Raw genomic sequence first — 22406 nt, 5'->3', positions numbered from 1 at the left:
GGGCTCTGCCTCCAAGGCTGCTTTGTAAGATTTAGTTTATTTGAAAGCAGAGTTACCATGTAAGGAAGATTTTGCGTCCTCTGGTCCATCTCCCAAATAACCACCATGGCTGGGCTTGGGCCAGTCCAGGCGCTGCTTCCGGGTTGCCCGCATGCGCGCAGGGGCCCCAGCCATCTGGACCATCTGCTGCTGCTTTTCCAGGTGCATCAGCAGGAGCCAGATTGGAACTGGAACAGCTAAATCTGTGCCCACATGGGATGTTGGCATTGCAGATGGCCATTTTAATCTGTAATGTCACAGCACTGGCCCCAGTGACTGACTGGTAAGACCCTAACAAGACCAAGGAAAATGAGCATTTTGTTTAAGACATCTGATTTTTTTTGGCCAATTTTTTTTTAAAGATTTATTTTTTTATTTGAAAGGCAGACTTTACAGAGAGAAGGACAGATAAAGAAGATCTTCCATCCACTGGCTCACTCCCCAAATGGCTGCAGTGGCCAGAGCTGAGCTGATCCAAAGCCAGGAACTAGGAGCTTCTTCCAGGTCTCCCACATGGGTGCAGGGTCCCAAGGCCTTGAACCATCTTCCACTGCTTCCCAGGCCACAAGCAAGGGGTTGGATGAGAAGTGGAGCATCTGGAACTCAAACTGGTATCCACATGGGATGCTGATACTGTAGTCAGAAGCTTATCCTATTACACCACAGTGCTGCCCCCTGTTTTTTAACTGATCTGAGATGCCCAGAAATAAGGCTCACTCTAAAAAACGAGGACACAGCCTGGACCACTCATGGATGAGATGAAGGGGCTGTATGCGGCACGTTTGATGTGAGAGCCGGAAAGGTTTGGTCAAGGACCACCTGGGTTGTGGTGAGCTCTCAATGATGGCTACCTGTGGTCCCAGCTGTCCTCGCACACTGGAGCCTGTGTGGTCCAGCACTGCTCCCGCCCTCCAGGTACTTGCTGTTTAACAAGCCCCAGACCTGTCCATGTTGAGTGATGGCAGTATAGCCAGAAGCATGCACACGACCTTGGAAGCAGACTCATTTATTAGGATGCTACTCAGGGATGTACTGCCTTTGGCTTGTTCCTTCAAAGTCCACTTTGCCATAAATGTCACAAGTTGATACCCCCCTGTATTTCATTATAACGGCCTCCTGCCATGAGTCAAGTGTGATTTGTTTCAGATAACCAAGGCTTAACAATAGGAATCCTGGTGACAACGCTGTGTCTTCTCGTGGCTGGATTTGTGGTTTACGTCAAAAGAAAGACCTTGATCCGACTGCTGTTTACAAACAAGAAAACGACCTTTGAGAAGCTAAGGTACTTGGGCTTGGTCCCTGCCTCTGCAGCCCACGCTGGTCAAAGCAATATGCAGCAACAATCCACTTACCCACTTCTCCCCTCATTTGCCTTAGCAAGGGGGAGACCTAGACTTCTGGATAAAGAGACTCGGGATAGGAGGGGAGTCTTAAGAGAAAATTCTGATGGACCAGCTGCCTCTTTTCCATTCTGTCCAACTATTTGCCACTCTAAAGGGAGAGTGCTGATGACATCGGGTGATATGCTTTCTCTTTACGTCAGCAGTGTTTTGTAAGATGCCGCTGTCTTGGCCAGGTGAGGTGGTGTGTGATCCCAGCGGATCCACAGGCGTTGACGCTGACACATCAGCTTTGTGGGAGACCCCCCAGTGGGGTCACAAAGCCACATCCTTGGGAGCTGCAGGACTAACCAGGCAGACTACCTAACCGTGCGCGTTTTCTGGTCTTAGCTAATTCAGTCCCTTCCCCATTACACGGAGTGGATGGGTAGGTTGCCTGCAGAGTGTCACCACAAACAAAATGCAGGAAATGAAATCGACGAGAAGGGTGAACGCCTGCGGTTACATCTGTGGGGTCGTCTTGCAGGTGTGTGCGCCCTTCCCCGCCAGCCAGAAGCTCCCAACCTGGTCATCCTCGTCTCCTGCCCCTTGGGAAAGGGCTGATGAACAGGCAGCCACGTTCTAACACACCAAAGGTAAGTGCTGACCACACAACTGGGCACCACTGTGTGTGCTGGCCGATGGTAGGATTTCCCTAAGGACGAAAGTTTAGACATGCTGCCCACGAAACACTGAGTCAGCACTAGGAATGCCACCAATGAAATGCTGAGTCAGCACCACCCAGGCTGCCTATGGAGTGCTGAGTCAGTGTTGGGCAAAAAAGCTTGTGAAATGCTGAGTCAGCATCGCACAGACTGCCTGTGAAGCGCTGAGTCACCACTAGGCAGACTGCCTGTGAAATGCTGAGTCAGCACCACAAGGCTGCCCGTGAAATGCTGAGTCAGCATACTTTGCAGCAGGGGCCACCAAGTGAGATCCTGGTGGTATCTGGGACCTGCAGGGGGGCAGTCAATGTCCACTGTGGAACAGGCCTGTGCAGTGTTGTGAGCTACCATCCCTCCAGGCTCCCAGACACATTGCCAGCGTCCCACAGGTCTACAGCCCGAGCTGCCTTTAACACTGGATTCCTCTTCTTTCCAAGGCCGATAGCCAGGTTTGGGTGAGTTGCCTTGGCTCGCTGTTGCTTACAGAACCTTGTGAAATGCCGCCCCAGCTTCAGCACTGCCCATTTGGCTCCAGCCCTGAGCTGTGCCAGCCTGGGTACCCTGTGCTCCCAGGCGTCTTGGCTCTGAACCCACAGAGGCTCATGGCTCTGCTTAAGTCTCCTGATTTTTCTGATACCCTGCTGAATCCATCCTCTAATTCAATCTAATTTATTTTCTTCCCACCAAGTTTTGTTTGTTATTTTTTTTAATGTAGCCATGAGAATGTCTTAAATTTTTTATTTGAAAAGCAGGGTGCAGGGAGGGGAAGGAGGAGCCCCGGCCCAGGCTGCTGGACATCTCAACTCGTGCCTGGATGAGTAACTCCCCCGAGACCCCGGCCTGTGGCTTCATATTTGGTGTCCCCTGGAGTCTGGCGTTTTAGCTCAATAAAAATTGATGCTTCAATTTCACACTAGGGAGAAGGAAGACTTCTAGATTTCTTGGCTCATCTTTCTGTAGCTCTGCCCATCCCAGAGGGACCACCGCTGCCTTTGACACTTGTCTCAGCATGACTCTCTGCCCCCACAGGACAGGACCAGGAGGCTGCCACAGTGCCCAGATGTTGACATCAGCAAACCCCTCAACCACCACCTCAATGTCCCTCAGCCCCAGTCACCCCAGCGAGTGCTCCCACCCCTCCACCAGGTCCAGCGTGCACCCAGCGTCCCTGCCAAACCCCTGCCAGCCAACCCTGCACTCAGGCAAGCCCAGGTAAGCACAGGCTCTGCTCTGACATGAGACATCGGGGATGTGTTCTTTGCTTCTCCAGGTCTCTATGAAATGGAAATAATTGTGTTTCTGTGCTGGTTAGGGCGCATGCTTCCCATGTGGAGTTCAGGACAGGTTCTTGAGTGCAGTAAAAGGTGAGGTGTGATTCAATATTAGTTATTTGTTTATATTCAGAGTGCTTGAGATCCTTAGGCAACTGATCTAAACCATGGCACTTCTGAGAATAGCAGGAGGCACTATCAATAATTGGGCCAAAAAATAAGAAAAGAGGGCATCCAGAACAGGTAGCCCCTCTGAGGGACAGTCACGATGATACACACCACGTTGACCGCCTCAGTCTAGTGCTGCAGCCGAGACCTGGTGCTTGGCAGCTCGTTCTCCTGCTGTGCCTGCGGCCCACCGTTCGCCTTGACCGTGAGAGGTGGTGGTTCCCGTCAGGAAGCCTGAGAGGAAGCAGCTCACACACCAACACCTGGCAGCGGTGATGTGTTGCCGCCCTGGTCTGCTTTCCTTCCAGCAAGTGTTACAGTGACTGCGTCTCAGTATCATTTTGATTATCCTCTGTGTGTATGACATTCATATATAATGATTTTCTGCCTTTAAATCCTTCACATTTACTGTAGCATTTGAAATGTTATTGTGACAATAGCTGTATCATTGAAGAGGGAATGATTTTTTTTAAATACCAGTCAAGTAGTGGGCATATTTGAATGTCTTGTGCCGTCATTGGAACAGGGGACTTTAAAAAAGTCCCAGTAGGACTTTAAACCCCAGAGCCAAGGGTTGGTGGTGCTGGGAGGGTGACGAGACATGGGTCGGTGGTGCTGGGAGGGTAATGGGTCGGTCCAGCTGTGAGGTGCAGGGAGTGGGCCTGGTAGTGGGGCCGGGCTGCTAGGGGATGGGTGCCCAGGGAAGGGACTGGCTGCCCAAGGTGGCTCAGCTGCCCGCAGGCTCTGCTCTGACCTGTGATTGGTCCCAAGGTTGGTCTGGCCCCATGGTTGGTCCTCTGCACACCCTGCGCCCTCCTCACATTGACGGTTGAACCAGTGGAGTCCCTGAACCTCGGCTCGGAGCTAAAAATAAGCCTTTCTCCATCCTAAGTAGTTTCTCCAAGGCATTTCTCGCAGATTTGAAAAGTTGACGAATCCAGCCCCAACTTCACTATTAAAACAGCTCTGCTGTGAGGCTCTAAACAGAGAAATACTGGACTTGATTTTTCTCCTAGGAGATTCTTAAACATAAAATATTTGGAAAAGTGATATGACCTTTTGAATCCTCATGATATACAGATGATTTTTTTTTCAGAATTGTCACATACTTTTGGTATACAAAGATTGCCTTTCTCGCCGTCACTTTGCTAGCACTAAAGGTTAGCATTTCAAAGCTTTGCAATTTGGTATTTTATGAGAAACACTCCCATTTTAGTCTCCCAGTTGAGAGGAGATGCTGAGGCTCCGTGCCAGGACTGTCCTTTCCATCCAGCAGTTCTGCGCTGTCCGAGATACCCACAGTTAGCCGCAGTGAGTCTAGGTGGACTCAGCTTTCCATTGTAACTGGCTGTTCGTCTTTAGCTTCCACAGTCTGTTCTAAAGCTACTTCATCTGATATGAGTGAATCTGCTCTTTTTGTTAATATTTACAAAGATACTTTTCTAGCCTCTTAACCTACCCGTAGGCTTACAAATAGCAGTATTTGCATCATGCTTTTTCCCATCCATTCTGCAGGCCCCTATATTTCAATAGGTTGTTTAAACCATTTATATTTAATGTAATTTTTCTTGTGTTAGGATTTAGCTGAGTTTAATATTGTTGGCTTCCTCTGATTCTTGTTCCAGCGTGCACCCTCCTTTCCTGCATTCCTCAGGTTTAGTTGAACGTGATTTTATTTTCCCATGTTGATGTACCTGCAGTGTTCTTGAGCCTGTGTCTTTGGGTAGTTTCTTGGTATGGTTGTTAGAAGGCAGGATTTCTCAGTATTGGCATTTGGGGCTGGATGACTGTCACGTGAGAGTTTGCTGTCCGTGGTAGGGTGTCTGTCAGCGTGCCTGACCCCTAACAGATGATAGTAACCGTGGAGCCGAGTCTCCCAAGGGGCATGATTGCCCATTCCATTGCTATCCTGAAGTTCACAAAGCATGCACACAACCAGAGTTTTACAGCATCAGCATTTTATCCCTGAAGGTTAAACGTGCCACCTTTTGGTTCCTTTTACCCTCTCTTTGTAAGAGAGATGCCTTAAATAGTACCTTTATGTGCAATGAGTGCTATTGCAGATGACACCGTTGTTAGAAAGAGCCCACTGTTTCCCCGGCAGGTGTCACTTCCGCTCTTACCTCACTCCCTATTTTTGGGAAGACTCCCTGTGGCCATGTTTTCAGAGCGGGTCTGTTGGTGACCAGGCATCCTAGTTTTCCTTCACTTGGGAATGTCTTCATTTTTCCTTTATTCCTGAAGGCTACTTTGGCTGCGTATAGACTTCTGGGTGAGTTGGTCTCTTCTTTTGGCACATCTCTACTTCCTTCTGGACTCTGGACTCTACTTCCTTCCAGCCCAATCAACGTGGCTGTCACTCAGAAAGGGACGGGAAGCAGAGACCACCACGATGCTGGGGGCAGAGGGGGCGGCCGTGGCATTTTTCTGGCTTTGAGCTGCAGTAAGTTTGAGTACTGTAAACTTTTTCTTTTGGGACCACTCTTTCCCAGTTGGGGCCAGAAACAGCAGGTCTATCTTGGAAGTTTTTTTAAGTTAATTTTATTTTTATTGTAAAATCAGATATACAGAAAGAAGGAGAGACAGAGAGGAAAATCTTCCATCCAATGATTCACTCCCCAAGCGGCTGCAGTGGCCAAAGCTGCTCCAGTCTGAAGCCAGGAGCCCGGAGCCTCTTCCAGGTTTCCCACACAGGTACAGGGTCCCAGTGCTTTGGGCCATCCTTGATTGCTTTCCCAGGTCACAAGCAGGGAGCTGGAAGGGAAGGGGAGCAGCTGGGATAAGAACTGGTGCCCAGGGGCCCGGCGGCGTGGCCTAGCGGCTAAAAGTCCTCACCTTGAACGCCCCGGGATCCCATATGGGACCCTGCACCCGCGTGGGAGACCTGGAAGAGGTTCCTGGTTCCTGGCTTCGGATCGGCGCGCACCGACCCGTTGCGGCTCACTTGGGTAGTGAAACATCGGATGGAAGATCTTCCTCTCTGTCTCTCCTCTTCTCTGTATATCCAGCTTTCCAATAATAATAAAATCTTTAAAAAAAAAAAAAAAAAGAACTGGTACCCATATGGGATCCCAGCGCATGCAAGGCAAGGACTTTTGCCACTAGGCTACTGTGCTGCGCCCTCATGGGGAATTTGTGTTACAGTTTTGGGAGTTTTTTTTATTATTAGTTAGTTCCAAAGTGTGGGCATCTCCAGATTCCACACGAAGAGACATAAAAGTGGAGTAGTGGGGAGAACAAAACGTGAGAACAGCCCTGAGTAGTGCTTGGGTCTGAGCCAGTACACGCCAGGCTTCCAGCTCTCAGGCTGCCGGTGGCCTGTGAGCCTTGTCCAGACTGCTTCAGTTACCAGGACTCGGGGTTGGAGGAGAAACACTCCCTTCTTGACCACACCTCGTTTCTTTCTGTGCTACTTTGATTACTGACACTCAGGCTCCTCTGGAGATATCCATTAGCCAGTGGTGAGCTAGTAAGTTGGACATATTTTTTTAAAAGCCCTGATTTATAGCTGATTCCTATACTGTGAAAACTTCCACAATGGCCAATTTCAAGCCATTAACGTGACATCACTGAACAAAGAGTGGGGAATTGGCTGTCATGAGCTGGTTCCAGCCACCTGCTGCATTCCACTGCTATGAACTGCACTTCCTCCATGGATTGCCTGTTCCTGGCCTTGCTCTGTTTTTTTCCCCAATTGGAGAGGTAGAATTTTTACTCCTGATGTGTAAGAGTGTCTTTTAAGATAAAGTACATAGCTTATTGTCACTTCATCTTGATTTTGTTGATGTAAGAAGAATTCTGACTTTGAATGTTCGATGTATTCATCTCTCCTTTTGTGAGCGCTCACATTCCTGCCATGCTTGAGAAGTCTATTGTCAGGATCCACATATAATTTCTTCCGTTTACTTTGCCAGCTGTTGACAGCTCTCTTATGCTTGCTTTTGTAACTTGCTTGGATTCTCATTGGTGGAAAGCAGTGGGCACATCCTTAACTTTCTGGAACATGGACTCTTTAGAACTCTCAGACCCCGTCAGCCCCTTCTTGGTGGATGCTCACCCGGAGGCACACCTGTGCAACTCAGAGTGCCTCTAACTGACGGGAGGATCCCAGGGAGGACTGCTCTCTGGCTCTCGCCTCCACCAGCAGCAAACATCCACACGGCCAACTCCTTCGACATCTTCTTTGAAGCAAATTCCCACCCCTACAAAGAAAATTTTTTTGTTATGTTTTTATGAAGCTAAGAAAACATTACCCTTGAAACATTAGTCACTGAAAAAGTCCACATTCCCCATGTCAAGCTGGTGTCTGTCTGGAACTTTCCCGAAACATGTGCTGTAGATAAAGTTCACGGTTTCTCTCCCATCACACGTGGGGGACTGGGATTAATCGCACGCAGGTGTGAGGGGTGAGTGAGTGGCAGCACAGACTGAATCCACTGATAGCATTCTTGAGAATTGTCCATGCCCTGCCTGCATGGCATCACACACACACACACACACCTGCTCATCTATGGCATCACACACACACACACACACACACACACACACCCCTGCTCATCTATGGCATCACACACACACACACACATACACACCCCTGCTCATCTATGGCATCACTCACACACACACACACACACACACACACCTGCTCATCTATGGCATCACACACACACACACACACACACACACACACACACACACACTTGCTCATCTATGGCATCACTCACACACACACACACACACACACACACACACCCCTGCTCATCTATGGCATCACACACACACACACACACACACACCCCTGCTCATCTATGGCATCACTCACACACACACACACACACCCATGCTCATCTATTCCAGCCTACCACCTAAACATGCCAGAAGGAAAGAAAACACCACACAACCCTGCATCGGCCAACCTCATGGCGCTTCATAGCCAACATTTCGTCTTCCATGAGACAGGGTCTGTCTGGATTTTTACAGCCCAGGACAGTCGAGATGACCTCGGTGTCACATCCACCTTCCCAAGCCATTGTTTCCTCGCTGGTGAAACAACCCTTGCAGTGCAGCTTCCCTCCTAACTCTTCAGCCTTGAGCCTTGAGAAAGGAAACAAGCCTCCATTTCCGTCACTTCCTGTCAGCTGTTCAAATCTAGTGCATTCATCTAGCAGTGAGCGGGCTGCTGCCAAGCTCTCCCTCCCCACAACTGAGCAGGAAAGGTAGCACAGGCCAGAGGAGCAGGTAGCCTGGGGAGAGAGCCTGACCACCTGTGACGGTGCATGCCGGTGGGGGTATCCGGAGCACCTTGTGTATGCTTGGTGTTGAACTATGCCCTGGGATCAGTAGCTGGGTAGGAAACACTGTGAGCAGTTGTACATTTCCAAGCCTTGCCACCTGACAGTCTCAACGGGATCAGGGACTCATGATTGCTCAAGTGCACTGCTCTGGGAGTCTACCTTGTAGTTGACAAGGTCTCAGACCCCCCACTAGGACTTCTGGAAATGTCAGCTTTCCTTGGTTTCATGTCACCTAATGGCTAACATTGTCAATCCCATCCTCTGCCTTTAAGGACCTTTGCTAACTGCGGCAGCACCCATCTCCCTCCTGGAGAGAAACCACTTCCAAGAGCTGGAAAATCCCCAGTGTGGTAGTTACAGTGTCCCAACAGGGCTTTCCACTCATGTGTACATGCAAAGTTGATGCCTGATGTTTGCCTCTCGACATGGGCTGACAGGCCATGGTGGCTGTAACTTAAAACAGCAGGACCCAGGGGGATTCCGAAACTGATTTATCAGCCTCCCTCCTCTGGTTCCCTTCCCAGAAGCAACATCTGTAACCAGGCTCTAGAAAAGACTATTTGGAACACAGTGAAAAGTGTCTGTCCTTGCTCTCTGCAGTGGTACCAGACATGTCCAACCCTCAAGCTCTCAGAGGGGAGCACTGTGTAACCCCATCCACCTAGCACCCAACCCAGCAGCTGCCAAGATGCCATCAGCTTCCGTATCATGTGTGAATTGGGGTGGCAGCACGTCACATGCTGGTTTCCGTTCTGGTTCTGCTGTATCCGTTTGATGCTCATCCACTCTGTTCATTTTCACAGTATGCACGGATTGTTAGGTAGCTACAGATCTGCTTACAATCATTACATTTTGCACTAGTTATTAGTTGTCAGAAACAAAAAAAGATATGTCTCTTTTTGGGGACTGAGTTTTCAGTTGTATCCATTTAGTTGCCAAAAATAAAATCTCCTTTTTTATGTCTGAGTAGTATTCCATAGTGTACATACCACATTTTCTTTATTCAGTTATCCACTGATGGGCATCTGAGTTGATTCTGCATCTTTGCTGTTGTGAATTGAGCGGCTATAAACATGGGGGTGCAGACAGTTTTTTCATATGCTGATCTCATTTCATTTCCCAGGAGTGGGAGAGCTGAGTCATATGGTAGATGTAATTTCATCTAAGGACTGTCTCTGCTGTCTTCCATAGTAGTTGCACTAATTTATATTCCCACCAACATGGGGACAGGACACCTTTTCTCTGCATCTTTGCCGGAACGTATTGCATTTTGATTGCTGGATAATGGCCATTCTAATGGGAGAGGTGAAACCTCACTGTGGTTCTTACTTGCATTTCTCTGGTGGCCAGTCAACCTGAGGTAGTTTATCATATGCCTGTTGGCCATTTGAATTCTCTCCTTTGAGAAATGCCTGCTCATGTCTTTTGCCTGTTTTTTTAACTGGACTGTTTGTTTTGTTGTTGAGTTTCTTGAGCTCTAATAGAGCTAGGATATTAATCCCCTATCAGTTGAATAGTTTATGAATATCTTCTCCCATTCTGTTGGCTGCCTCTGTGGCTGGTTTCCCTTGTAGTGCAGAAGCTTCTTAGCATGATGTAATCCATGTGTTTGTTTTTGTCTTGATTACCTGTACTGCTAGGATCTCTTCCTAGAAGCCTTTGCATATACTTAAGTCTTGCAAGGTACTATTGATATTTTACTCTCGTGATCTGGTGGTATCAGTAGCGGATCTAGATCCCTGATCCACTGAGAATTGATTTTTTTGTGAAAGATAGAAGGTAGGGGCTTTGTCTCATAGTTTTGCACATGTAGATTTAATCTTCCCAGTGCCAGCTATTGTATCCTCTCTTCCTGGGTTGATTTCAGTTCAATCCTCAAACATTAGTTGGGGCTTTTCACTGGGATTTCTGTTCTGTCCCACTATTGTTCATTGATTTGGAGTTATTTTGTGACTGGATTGGGCTGTTTTGAGCATGACTGCCCTATGGTACTTCTTGAAGTCTGATGTTGGGATGCTTCCACATTTGCTGTCATTGTTAACGTGGCTTTAGCTAACATCTCCATATGAATTTTGACATTTTTTTCTAACCTGAGAAGAACTTCATAGACACTCTGGTTGGGATCACACTGAGTCTGTGTGGATATTTTGGTAATATTAATTTTACCAACCTGTGGACCTGGAAGTTGTTTTTTTCATGTTCTGGTATCATCTTTATTTCGTTAACATTGTGTAATTTTCTTAATAGAGATGCCTCACAACCTTGATTAAATTTATTCCAAGGTATTCAAGTTTTTTGCAGCTATGGTGAGTGAGACTGAACTTACAAGTTTGTTCTTAGCCATTGAACTATTTGTGTATACCAAAGGCTATTTTTTGCATTAATTTTATATCCTGCAACTTTACCATACTCATAATCTCATGGTAAAGTCTACTGGTTCCCCTGTATGGAGGATCATGTTAATCTGCAAATAGGGATAACTGGACTTTATCCTTCCCAGTTTATATCCCTTTGATATTTTTTCTTGCCTAATGGCTAAAGCTAGGAATTCCAGGACTGCATCCTGATCTGGTTCCGGATCTTAGTGGAAGTGCCTTCAACTCTTCAACATTCAACATGATGCTGGCTGTGGATTTTTTCCTGTATTTCCTTGATTTTGTGGAGAAATGATCCTTCTATACCCAGTTTGCTTAGGGTTGTTATCATAAAAGAATCTTATATTTAATCGATGCTTTGCATCTATTAACATAATTTTATTTTTATTCTTCAGCTTGTTAATGTAATGTGTCACGATTATCAATTTGCAAATGTTGAACCAACCCTGCATACCAGGAATAAACCCAAGTTGGTCTTGGTGAAAGATTTTTCAGGCATGTTGCTGGATTTAAAAGCTAGCATTTTGTTGGGGAACTTTGTATCTATGTTCATCAGAGATGTTGGTCTACAGTTCTCTTTGTTGTTATCTTTGTCTGGCTTTGGAATTAAGGTGATGCTGACCTCATAGAAGGAATGTGGGAGGACTCCTCTTTAAATTGTTTTGAATAGTTTGACAAGAATTGGAATTATTCCTTTAAAAGTTTGGTAGAATTTAGCAGTGAAGGCATACAGTCCAAGGCTCTTCTTTGTTGAAAGTGTCTTTATTATTCATTTAATCTCTTAGATACTGATTTACTTAGATTTTCTATGCTCTGGTGGCTTCATTAGGTAGACTGCATGTATTCAGAAATATACCCATCTCTTCTGTATATTCAAGTTTGTTGGCATACAGCTGTTTGTGGTCATTTCTCTTGATCTTCGTGCAATTTTGGTATTATATCTCCCTTTTCATCTTTGATTAGGGTTTTGTTTTTTGGTTAATTGGGCTAATGGTGTATCAATTCTGCTTATTTAAAAAACAGCTCTTAGATTCATCATCATTTTTGCTTCAATTTTCTTTAAATTTTAATTATACTAACTTTGGGTTTGGGTTATGGTTGTTTTTCTAGGTTCTTGGGGTACATTAATGGATCATTTATCTGGTGCCTTTCTAATTTCTTGATAGTGAACTTAGCAATGCTTTGGCTGTGTCCCACTTGTTTTGATATGTTTTGCTGTCATCTTCATTGATTTGGAGGAATTTTTTTATTTTGCATTTGATGTTTTTTTCTGTGACTCACTATTCACTCAGTAGTGTGTTGACCAGTCTCCATGTGTTTGCATGTTTTCTAGACTTTCTTGAGTTGCTGACTTCCAGCTTCACTGCATGGTGGTCAGAGAAGATACATGGTATGATTGCCAGTTGTTTTTTCAATAATGTGCTGAGGCTTGCCCACAGCCCAGCATGTGGTCTAGTTCAGAGTAGGGTCAATGAAGTGATGAACCTACTCTGATGAACCTAACTGATGAACTGATTCTGCATTGGTAGAATAAAATATTCTGTAGACACCAGGCCCGTTTCGTCAACAGTCCAGACTAGCCCTGTTGTTTCCTTGATGATTTTGTCAAGTTGATTTGTCCTACAATGAAGGTGGGATATTATTGTATGGAAGTTTACGTATCCCTTTAAGTCCAATGACAATAGCTGTATATATTTAGGTGCCCTGGCATTGGGTGCATGTATATTTATTATAGTCATTTCTTCTTGTTGAATTGATCTCTTAATCATTACGTAATGCCTTTCTTCATCTCTTTTAATAATTTTTGCGTTGAAACTGGCTACACCTGCTCATTTTTCCCTTCTGTTGGTATTGAATATGTTTTTCCATTCCTTCACTTTCAGTCTGTGTGTATCTTTGTTAGTGAGGTGTAGCCAGCAAATAGATGAGTCTCGTTTCTTAATGTATTCAGTCAGCCTGTATCTTTGTATCTTTGATTGGAGGGTTTAGACCATGTGCATTGAGGGCTATTGTTAAAAGGTAATGACTGGCTCTGTTTTTCCATCAAAATTCCCATTGCTTGCCTTGCAGTTCCTTTGTATTTTCACTGGAAGCTTTTCTGCTTTCACATTCCTTCACTGTGATGATCTCTCTGTGTATAGTACATCCTTCAGCGTCATCGTAAGGCTGGACGGGTGGTGGCAAATTCAATTCGTTGTGGAAGGTCTTTATTTCACCTTCATGTGTTGAGAGCTTTGCTGGATAAAATATTCTGGGTTGACAGTTTCTTTTAGGACATGAGTATGTCTCTTCATTCTCTCCTGGACTGTAGGGTTTCTGATTAGAAATCAGCTGTTGTTCTAATTAAGGATCCTTTGAAGTCACCTTGGCATTTCTCTGTGTAAACTTTAGAATCTTTAGACTGACTGTTGAAAGTTTGACTTCGATGTGTCACGGTGGCTTCTGATCATGCCCTGTGGGAGTTTTAAGTGCTTCCTGTCCTTAGGTGTCCCTTTCTCCACACTGGGGAACTTTTCTGCTGTGATTTGGCTGAATACACCTTCTAATCTGTTCTCTTGTTCCATGACTTCAGGATTCGTAATATATGAACGTTTGACCAAATGTCTTTGAGCACTGATTTGAATTTTTCTGATTTTTTTCTTGTTTGTCAGACAGCTAATCCCAGGGTTTTTTCCCTCTGAATCAGATATTCTTGCTTCAGCTTCCCCAAGCCTGTTGTTGAGGCTTGCCCCTGCGTTTTCTTTTCTTTTTTTTTTTTTTTTGTTTAACATATTTTTATTGCATTTCCTTTTTTTAAAACTAATTACATTGCATTATGTGATACATTTTTTTATGCACTGGGATTCCCCCCGCCCCTCCCAAAACCCTCCCCCCATGGTGGATTGCTCCACTTTGTTGCATTCCCATAGTTCAAATTCATTTGACATTCTTTCATTGGAGGTATTTACCAAGCATAAAGTCCAGCATCTTATTGTCCTGGTAAGTTCAATGGTTTCTTGGTGAGACCATCTCTGGTCTGAAGGTAGAGCCAGCAGAGTATCATTCCAATCAATTGAAAGACCCAACATAATATTTCCAACCATTTACAACATTATGGCCTTAATTGACATGGTATTGATTAACCAATATGTTAATAGGAAAATGCAGGTTCTCAACCACAACCTGTGACTTCTTCATAGACATTTCAATTTTGTTTTATATTCAACCGTATTCTATACACCTTAAAATGGCTTAGATTGGGCCCGGCGGCGTGGCCTAGTGGCTAAAGTCCTCGCCTTGAATGCACCGGGATCCCATATGGGCGCCGGTTCTAATCCCGGCAGCTCCACTTCCCATCCAGCTCCCTGCTTGTGGCCTGGGAAAGCAGTCGAGGACGGCCCAAAGCTTTGGGACACTGCACCCGCATGGGAGACCTGGAAGAGGTTCCTGGTTCCCGGCATCGGATTGGCGCGTCGGCCCGTTGCGGCTCACTCAGGGAATGAAACATCGGATGGAAGATCTTCCTCTCTGTCTCTCCTCTCTGTATATCCGGCTTTCCAATAATAATAAATCTTTAAAAAAAATGGCCTAGATTGCTATTCAGCTGTCTCATGCCTATTTTAATTTTAGTCTTTAGCAGTTTATAGCATTGAAGCATGATTTCGCTGAACCTGGCTGTTTTTCGGGTGGTCTAACTCTATAATTCTAACAGGATATATGTCAACAGTTTAGGTGAGCATGTTTAGGAGGGGTGTGCAGAGAAATCTTCCATACCCCAGTGAGGAGTAACTAATCTTTGTGTCCCACCCAGTGAGTTATAAGTGCATCCCCGCTGACCGTTTCCTTTCTGGTTCTAAGTTTTCCTTGTTGTTCTCTGTCTGTCTATTCTAGTTTTGTTTGTTTGTTTGTTTGTTTGTTTTGAGGGGTTTCTGGAGCGCTCCTGATGGTTATTATGAGAGGGGGGTGGGGACCCAATGTTGAAAGCAGGCAAGGACCAGAGAAAGCTCCTCTCCCAAGTCCCAAAGGAAGTTTACTGTTCTTCTGTTTCTGCAGACCGCTCAGGGATCCTGGTTGTTGTTCTGATGACCTTGGAACCTGCTAGGCAGGATTTGGGCTTCTTCCATCCCATGTGGTAGATCCAAATGGGGGTGGTTGACCTCAGAGTTCTTGGTCTCCGAAGGCACTCCGTTTCCCCGTGGTCTCCTTGGCAGTAGGGATGTAGTCCTCGGTGCTCCTTGGTGAGGATCTGGGAGTCTCAGGATTGGGATAAAAGCCTCCTCCTGTCCTCCTCCACTCTGCCCCTGCATTTTCTATCTGGCGTATCAAATTCCTTGTTTCTAGTGTTTTGATCTGGTTTCTCTTTAGAATTTCACTCTGCTGAAAGTATCATCCATATCATGCATGGATTTCTTCATTTCAATAATTTGTTTACTTTTGAGCAATGCTGTGATCATTTTTCCCATTCATTTTCAGGCATTTTATCAATCTGTTCATCTTCACATTCTAATACTGAAGAATTGTGAATGTGACTGTTGAGGAGTTGTCTTACTTGCTCTTGTTTCTTATGTTCCTGCTTTTAGGTATTTATTAAAAACACTTACTGGTTTTCTTCTCTGAATTACAACTCTGTGGCATGGTGGGACGACTGCTCCTTCAGTGGAGTTCTGAGTAGGAGGTTGATGCTGGGGCAGCCTGGCCAGTGCTCAGGAGTGGGATGGGAGTCCAGGGCGTCACCCAAGTTGAGGGTGGTGGGTCTCCTTATTTCTTGACAGAGAGACTACAAGTGACAGCATAACCACCACTTCACCTCCTGACTCCCATGGTGATCAACGCCCGGGGTTAGCCCACTGTGCCTACAGCCCTCACCCACAGTAACAGGAACAACACTGACGTGGTATCGGTCTCAGCACAAGATCCTGCAATGATATACCTGGGGCCATCTTGGTTCCCTGAGCCTCTGATGTCAGAGACCCAACTACATGTTACACCCTCTTGGGAAGTCACAGAATCCCCTTGGTCCTTGTGTTCAGGACTCCTAGAGTGAGCAGATGAGGGTCCACTGGGCACTGAGGCCACCCCACCCATGGAGACAGCAGCAGGTCCCCAGCACCAGTCACCTAGGAGAGCTCTGCCTTGGCACTTTGCACCCCTGAGCCTGTAGCAGTGTGAGGAGGTGTGCACACCTTCATCCCAATGGAGGTACATCCCCTGCCAAGCTACCAGCACAGACTCAGACAGTGAGGGGTGCTTCTTGGGCCCTCTTTTTAAAATCCCCTTGTCATGTGCATAGTACTACAGCTTCTGCCTACATTCAGTGACTTTCACGTGGTGCTCTACCCCAGTCAGTCCCGTCTTCCCTGTGGTCGCGAGGGTAGGAGAAGAGGGAGATGAAGGAGGGTATTGCTCCACAGTGATTACAGATACTTCCCATACTCTGCCCTGGCTCCAGTCGGAGCCCAAACTCATTGTCGTCTTTAAGGTTCTTTGTCGGGCAATGCTGCCTGTAGCACTGGGTTTCACAGTCCCTCTCCTGACTTCAAACTGGCACTGACCCCTCCATGTCTGCGTGCCCAGGTTAGGGGGTGAGGGGGATACAATCCTCTCCCATGAAGATCTGTCTGGGGTCACCCACCCTCCACTCTAGCAGCAATACAAGCCCAAAGTTGGTGCTCTCTGCTAGATTCCATGACAAAAAATATCGCCAGCAATGCCAGCTGCCACAGCCTACCCCCACCCTGCTTAGCAAGCTGTAGTCCCATCCAGCCGTGGGTTGTGGGAACCACCAGGGGTGTTTCTGCTGCCCACCGTGTACCTGCTGGCTTCACTCATCTCCAAGGGTCTCTCACTCTCCACAGTGCTTGCTCTGTAGGAGTCTCTCAGACTTTTCCCTGGAAACGCACTTCCTCTGCCTCTCCTGCACTGGCTTCCCCTGGCCTAAATCCCCAAGTCTATTCTCTCTTCAGCCATCTTGGGAACCCAAATATTTATTTCTTTACAGTGAAACTTTTTTCAAAACTTATCTCCGAGATACTTCTGAAAAAGCAGCACACCACCACTTCTTTCTCCTATCTAGTTACAGCTCAGTGCTTGGTGGACCTTTCCACATCTGTCCCTGTGTCCTGCTCTCCCAGCCTCTGACAGCCACTGTTGTACTCACAGTCTCTCTTAGAGCAATATTTGTAAAATTCCCTGAGTGAGATCACCCAGTGCTTATCTCTTGCGTCTGGCATGTTTCATTTGCTCTAAGAGTCTAGTTCCAAGCATGTTGCGAATGACAAGCTCTCATCTGTTTGGCTAGGTGGTATTCTGTGGTGCATATGTACTCCGCTTTCTTTCTCAGTCGATGGATGCTGAGGTTGATTGTGTTTCTTAGCAAGTGTGAATGCAGACTGCGGCAGTGCAACTGTCTTCAGGCGGAGTTCATTTCCTCAGCTACAAACCCAGGGCTGAGAATGCTGGATTATAGGACAGTTCCATTTTTCTGCTTTCATTGGCTTTGTGTAAACATTTATTTGAAAAGCAGAGTTACAGAGAGGGAGAGGCAGAGGAGACAATGAGAATCCTCTCTCTGCTGATTGACACCCCAAGTGGCCACAATGGCCAGTGGCTCAGGCTGAAGCCAGAAATGTCCTCCTGCTCTCCCCCAGGGGTGCAGGGTCCCAAGGACTTGGTCCATCCTCCACTGCTTTCCCAGGAAAATAAACAGGGAGCTGGATCACAAGTGGAGCTGCTGAGACTCGAACTGGTGACCCTGTGTGATGCCAGCCCTGCAGGTGGCGGCTTTCCTTGCTATACCACAGTGCCAGCTCAGAAGGTCCCATCAACTATGTGCGAGAACCCCCTTCCTTCCACATCCTCCACACTTGATTTCTTCTGTCTTTTGGATAATAACTGTTCTAACTGAAGGAAGGAGATAACTCATTGTGGCTTTGGTGGACATTTTCCTAATGATAGTGATATTGAGCTTTTAAATGTAATTTTTAACAATTTATATGCTTTCTTTTTAAAAATCTTAAGACCTGAACCCGGTGTGATAGCTCAGTGGTTAAATCCTCACCTTGCAAGCACCAGAATCCCATATGGGTGATGATTTGTGTCCTGGCTGCTCCACTTCCATTCCAGCTCCCTACTTATGGCTTAGGAAAGCAGTAGAGGATGGCCCAAAGCCTTGGGCCCCTTCACCCATGTGGGAGACCTGGATGAATTTCCGGGTTCCTGGCTTCGGATCAGCTCAACCCCAGCCATTTGGGAAGTAAAACCAGTGGATGGAAAATCTTTGTGTCTCTCCTCCTCTATATAAATCTGCTCTGCCTTTCAAATAAAAATAAGTAAATCTTAACTTTTCTTTTTTTTAAGACCTTATTACTCATTTTTTAAAAGCCAGATTGTGTTTTGCTATTTAATTATTTATATTTTCTGCTTATTAACCCCAGGTTATGTGTTATAATTTGAAAATAATTTTTCTTATTCTGCAGATTGTCTACTGTTTGCTTTGCTTTGCTTTGTGGAAACTCTTTAATTCGATGAAGTTTGTCTATTTTTTGTTTCTTGTGCCTTTGAGGTTTTAGTCCCAAGATATCTGCCTGATCAAATGTCCTAAAATGCCTCCCTGTGTCTTCTGAGAGTTGGATATTCAGGACTGATATTTGGGTCTTTGATCCTTGTTTAGTATGTTCATGTATGATGAGAGACAGGGAGCTAGGTTAATTCTTCTGCATATAGAGGTCCAGATTTCCCGGGACCATTTACCGAAAAGACCCTTTCTCTGATGTGTGTTCTCAGAACCTTTGCTTAAGGTCAGTCATTTGTAAATGACTTGGTTGACTTCTAGGTTCTTGATTTCATTCGTCAGTCTATGTTCTGATTTTAGGCAAATACCATGCTGTTTGAATAAATGGAACTTTGTTCTTTTTGTGCATGGTGGTTTTGGCTGTTTGGGGGGTGATGTGTACAGACTTTCATATTCTCTAGTTCTGTAATGAATGCTGCTGGCGACTATGCAGAGTCTGGGTTATAGGGATAATTTAACCACACTGATTGTTCTAAGCCCAGACCTTGAGCTAGCTTTCCGTTTCTTGGTGTCCTCTTCAGTTTACTTCAACAATGTTTTATTTCATTATGGAAATAACCTTTTTTGGTAAAATTTTTTGTTTAAATTTTATCAAATTTGTTCCTACAAAAACTATGAAAACTATTAGAATGGATGAACTCAGCAGCATTGTAGGACACAAAATCAACAGAGACAGCAGTAGCGCTTCCAAGCATCAATAACAAATTATCTGGAAATTGAACAAGAAATCAATCCCACTCCCATTAACAACATACAAGTTTTTTTCCATTTTGGCCGTACTTGACCACCTGTCAGTACTGAGTCTATAGAGATTTCTCTCCACTCAGTGCTTTACCAGTACTCTTTGGCTCTGATGTGTGCTTTGTAATTCTAAAGCAGATTACATGTTCTTGTTTTACCCTTTAGCTTAAACATCAAAGTAAATACTACAGCCATCATTCTGTGTTTTTGTACATATGTGCCGACTTAAATTTCAGATAGGTAGTGTGGACAACTCTTTAAAAAAATATTACCAACGCACTGGTTATCCCAGCTCTCCCCAGCTTCAATCACTCATAATTTGATGTTGATTTTGTATGGAACTTTTTGAATGTTTCTACATCAACACAAGGAAATTGCAAAAAGTTTGTGGGGAAATGGGATGGAATTTATTAGTTGCATAAAAACTGAAATTTGTGTATATACTTACCTGTTATTTCTTATTTTTTCATAAACTTTCTGAATTACCTTCTTAGTTATCCATGAACAATGATCTAGCATAGAAATATCAAAATTGCCAAGGTATATTTAAGTTTCATTGGAAGTCCATATTCTACTCATAAGTAGAGACTGCATATTGTAATATATCTTCACTTCCCAGTATGCTAGTCTCCATTATACAGTTCATTCATGAGGACAGATGTGTATACATGTTTAGCTACATACCTGTTGGCTTTGTATTATTGCAAGAATGTTGCCTTATGGAGAACATATATATTGTACTTCAGGGATTGGCTTATTTCACTGAGCATAATGGTCTCCAGTTGGGACCAATTTGTTGAAAGTTGTAGAATTTCATTCTTTTTAGTGGCTGTGTATTTCTTCAGGGAGTAGATGTACTACAGTTCCTTTATCCATTCCTTTTTCGATAAGCATCTGGGTTGTTTCTATGTCATTGCCATTGTGGATTGTGGTGCTATAAATATAGAGTTGCAGGTTACTTTTTCATATGCAAATTTTACTGCCTTTGGATACATTCCCAGGAGTGGGATAGCTTGGTCACATGGTAGATCAGTCTTCAGTTGTCTTAGCACTCTCCGTGCTGACTTCCACAGTGGCTGCACTGTCCTACACTCCCACCAACAGTGAAGTCGGCTACCTTTCTCCCCACATCCACACCAGCAGGTGTGGCTGGTATATTTCTGTATGTAGGCCAGTCTCACTGGAGTTAGGTAGACCCTCAATGTGGTTTTCATTTGTGTTTCCCTGACAGCTAGGGAATCTGAGCGTTTTTTATATGTCCATTAGCCATTTGAACTTGTTCTTTTGAAAAATGCTCATTTGCTTTGCCTTTTTCTTCACTGGGTTGTTTGTTTTGCTGTCATTGAGTTTCTGAAGCTCTTTGTAGATCCTGGATATCAGTGCCCTACCTGTTGTGTAGTGTGCAAAGATTTTCTCCCATTCTGTTGGTTGCTTCTTCACTTTGTTGATCATTCCTTTGCTGTACAGAAGCTTCTTAGGTTGCCGTAGCCCCATTTGTTTGTTTTGGCTTTGACTGCCTGTGCTTTTGCTGACTTTTCCAAGAAGTTTTTCCCAATGCTTCCTTGTGTTCTCCTTATGGTTTGATGGCTTCTGGGTGAAAGTTTAGGTCCTTGATCCATTTAGAGCTGATTTTTTTATAAGGTGACAAGTTGGGGTCTTAGCTTCTTACCTCTGTAGGCTGCTATTCAGTTGTCCCAACAGCATTTGTTGAGGAGATCAAACTTCAACCCTCAGCACACTTAAATGGCATAATGTTGGGCTTGACTGTTGTTGAAGGACTACACTATTGTAATAATATGAGGGAAAAATAATAGGGAGGTAGAGAGGAGAATCCCTATACAGATAAAACCATATCACGGAAGATTTATCTTTTTAATTATCATCAAAATGGACCTACTATTACGGAAGTTTCAGATACATATAATTTTGTTTTCAGAAATTGCCTTTGGTCTAGCTTGTGTATTGTCCCCTTAAATATAATAAGAAAATGTTCCAATAATCCCCAAATCTGAAATCTTCAGCTATGTCATTGCTTAAACTTCTAATCCTTCTCACTGAGGGCTCCTTGCCTCTTTGTGTACTGGTTATTTTTACCACAAGCTCATCTTTTGTGGAAACTATCTGTGAGCAGTGTGGGTCTGCTCCTCCATGGTGTGCATGTGTCATGGAGTGGGGTGTTTGTCCCCAGGTGTCCAGGGACAGCATCAGTTTGGGCAGTGGTTCATGGAAACCCCCAAGTGATAGGAATTTGTTTCAAGTCCTCAGGGGTGCTCAGCAGCTTCGGTTTATTTTCCTCGTCTTCCCACCCTCTAGAGAACTCTCCTGGCAGTCCAGTAGGAATAGGTAATAGTATGCACTGACTCTAAAATGTATCTTTACCTGGGTTCCTTCTGTTGGGGCTGTTTTATTTGTGGCATTTGTCATTTTTCTGTTATTGTGATGTGGTGTTTGAGGCAGCTAACTTTATCAATAGAAAAGGTACATTGAGCTCACGGTTTTGGACTTCAAGGCCAAGAGCAGGTGGTTCCACTGGTTCGGCATTTGGTTAGCATGGTGGATTACAACAGTGGACGGAGTGTGGTAGGAGGACAACATGGTTTGCCACAAAGCCTGGGGGGGTTGGGCCAGCTCAGGCTTCTGTAGCAAACCTGACCTTCCTGAGGCACCCCCCAAATGACTCCACTGGACAGCACCACCCTGGGGAGTGAGCCTGTGGGGGAGTTCGGAAAGTCAAGCGAATGTCATGGAACCACAGTGGTGGAAAAGGGTCAAGGAAAGAATGATCTCTCATGCAGCTAGGGTCCTGAACTTTGCCATCTGTATTCCTTCACACAGAGAATGCAGTGTTTTCTAACATGACAGATGCCATCAGCCTCCACGGCCTACTCATGTCTCCAGTCATCATCTTTCACTTAGATCTTGGCC

At 45.2% G+C, this 22406-nt stretch overlaps 1 protein-coding gene across 1 annotated transcript in view; it reads left to right on the top strand.

The window, feature by feature from the left end:
* Positions 1 to 22406, top strand: part of ADAM12 (ADAM metallopeptidase domain 12) — a 281918-nt gene that overhangs the window by 254317 nt on the left and 5195 nt on the right. The window contains exons 19-21 of the mRNA XM_058671586.1: positions 1186 to 1321; positions 1906 to 2014; positions 3113 to 3295. Coding sequence (XP_058527569.1) covers positions 1186 to 1321; positions 1906 to 2014; positions 3113 to 3295 — 428 coding nt within the window. The remainder of the gene's footprint in view (positions 1 to 1185; positions 1322 to 1905; positions 2015 to 3112; positions 3296 to 22406) is intronic.

This window comes from Ochotona princeps, chromosome 13, assembly GCF_030435755.1.
Source record: "Ochotona princeps isolate mOchPri1 chromosome 13, mOchPri1.hap1, whole genome shotgun sequence".
Classification (NCBI taxonomy): domain Eukaryota; kingdom Metazoa; phylum Chordata; class Mammalia; order Lagomorpha; family Ochotonidae; genus Ochotona; species Ochotona princeps.
This window is presented reverse-complemented; position numbering and strand designations above follow the sequence as displayed.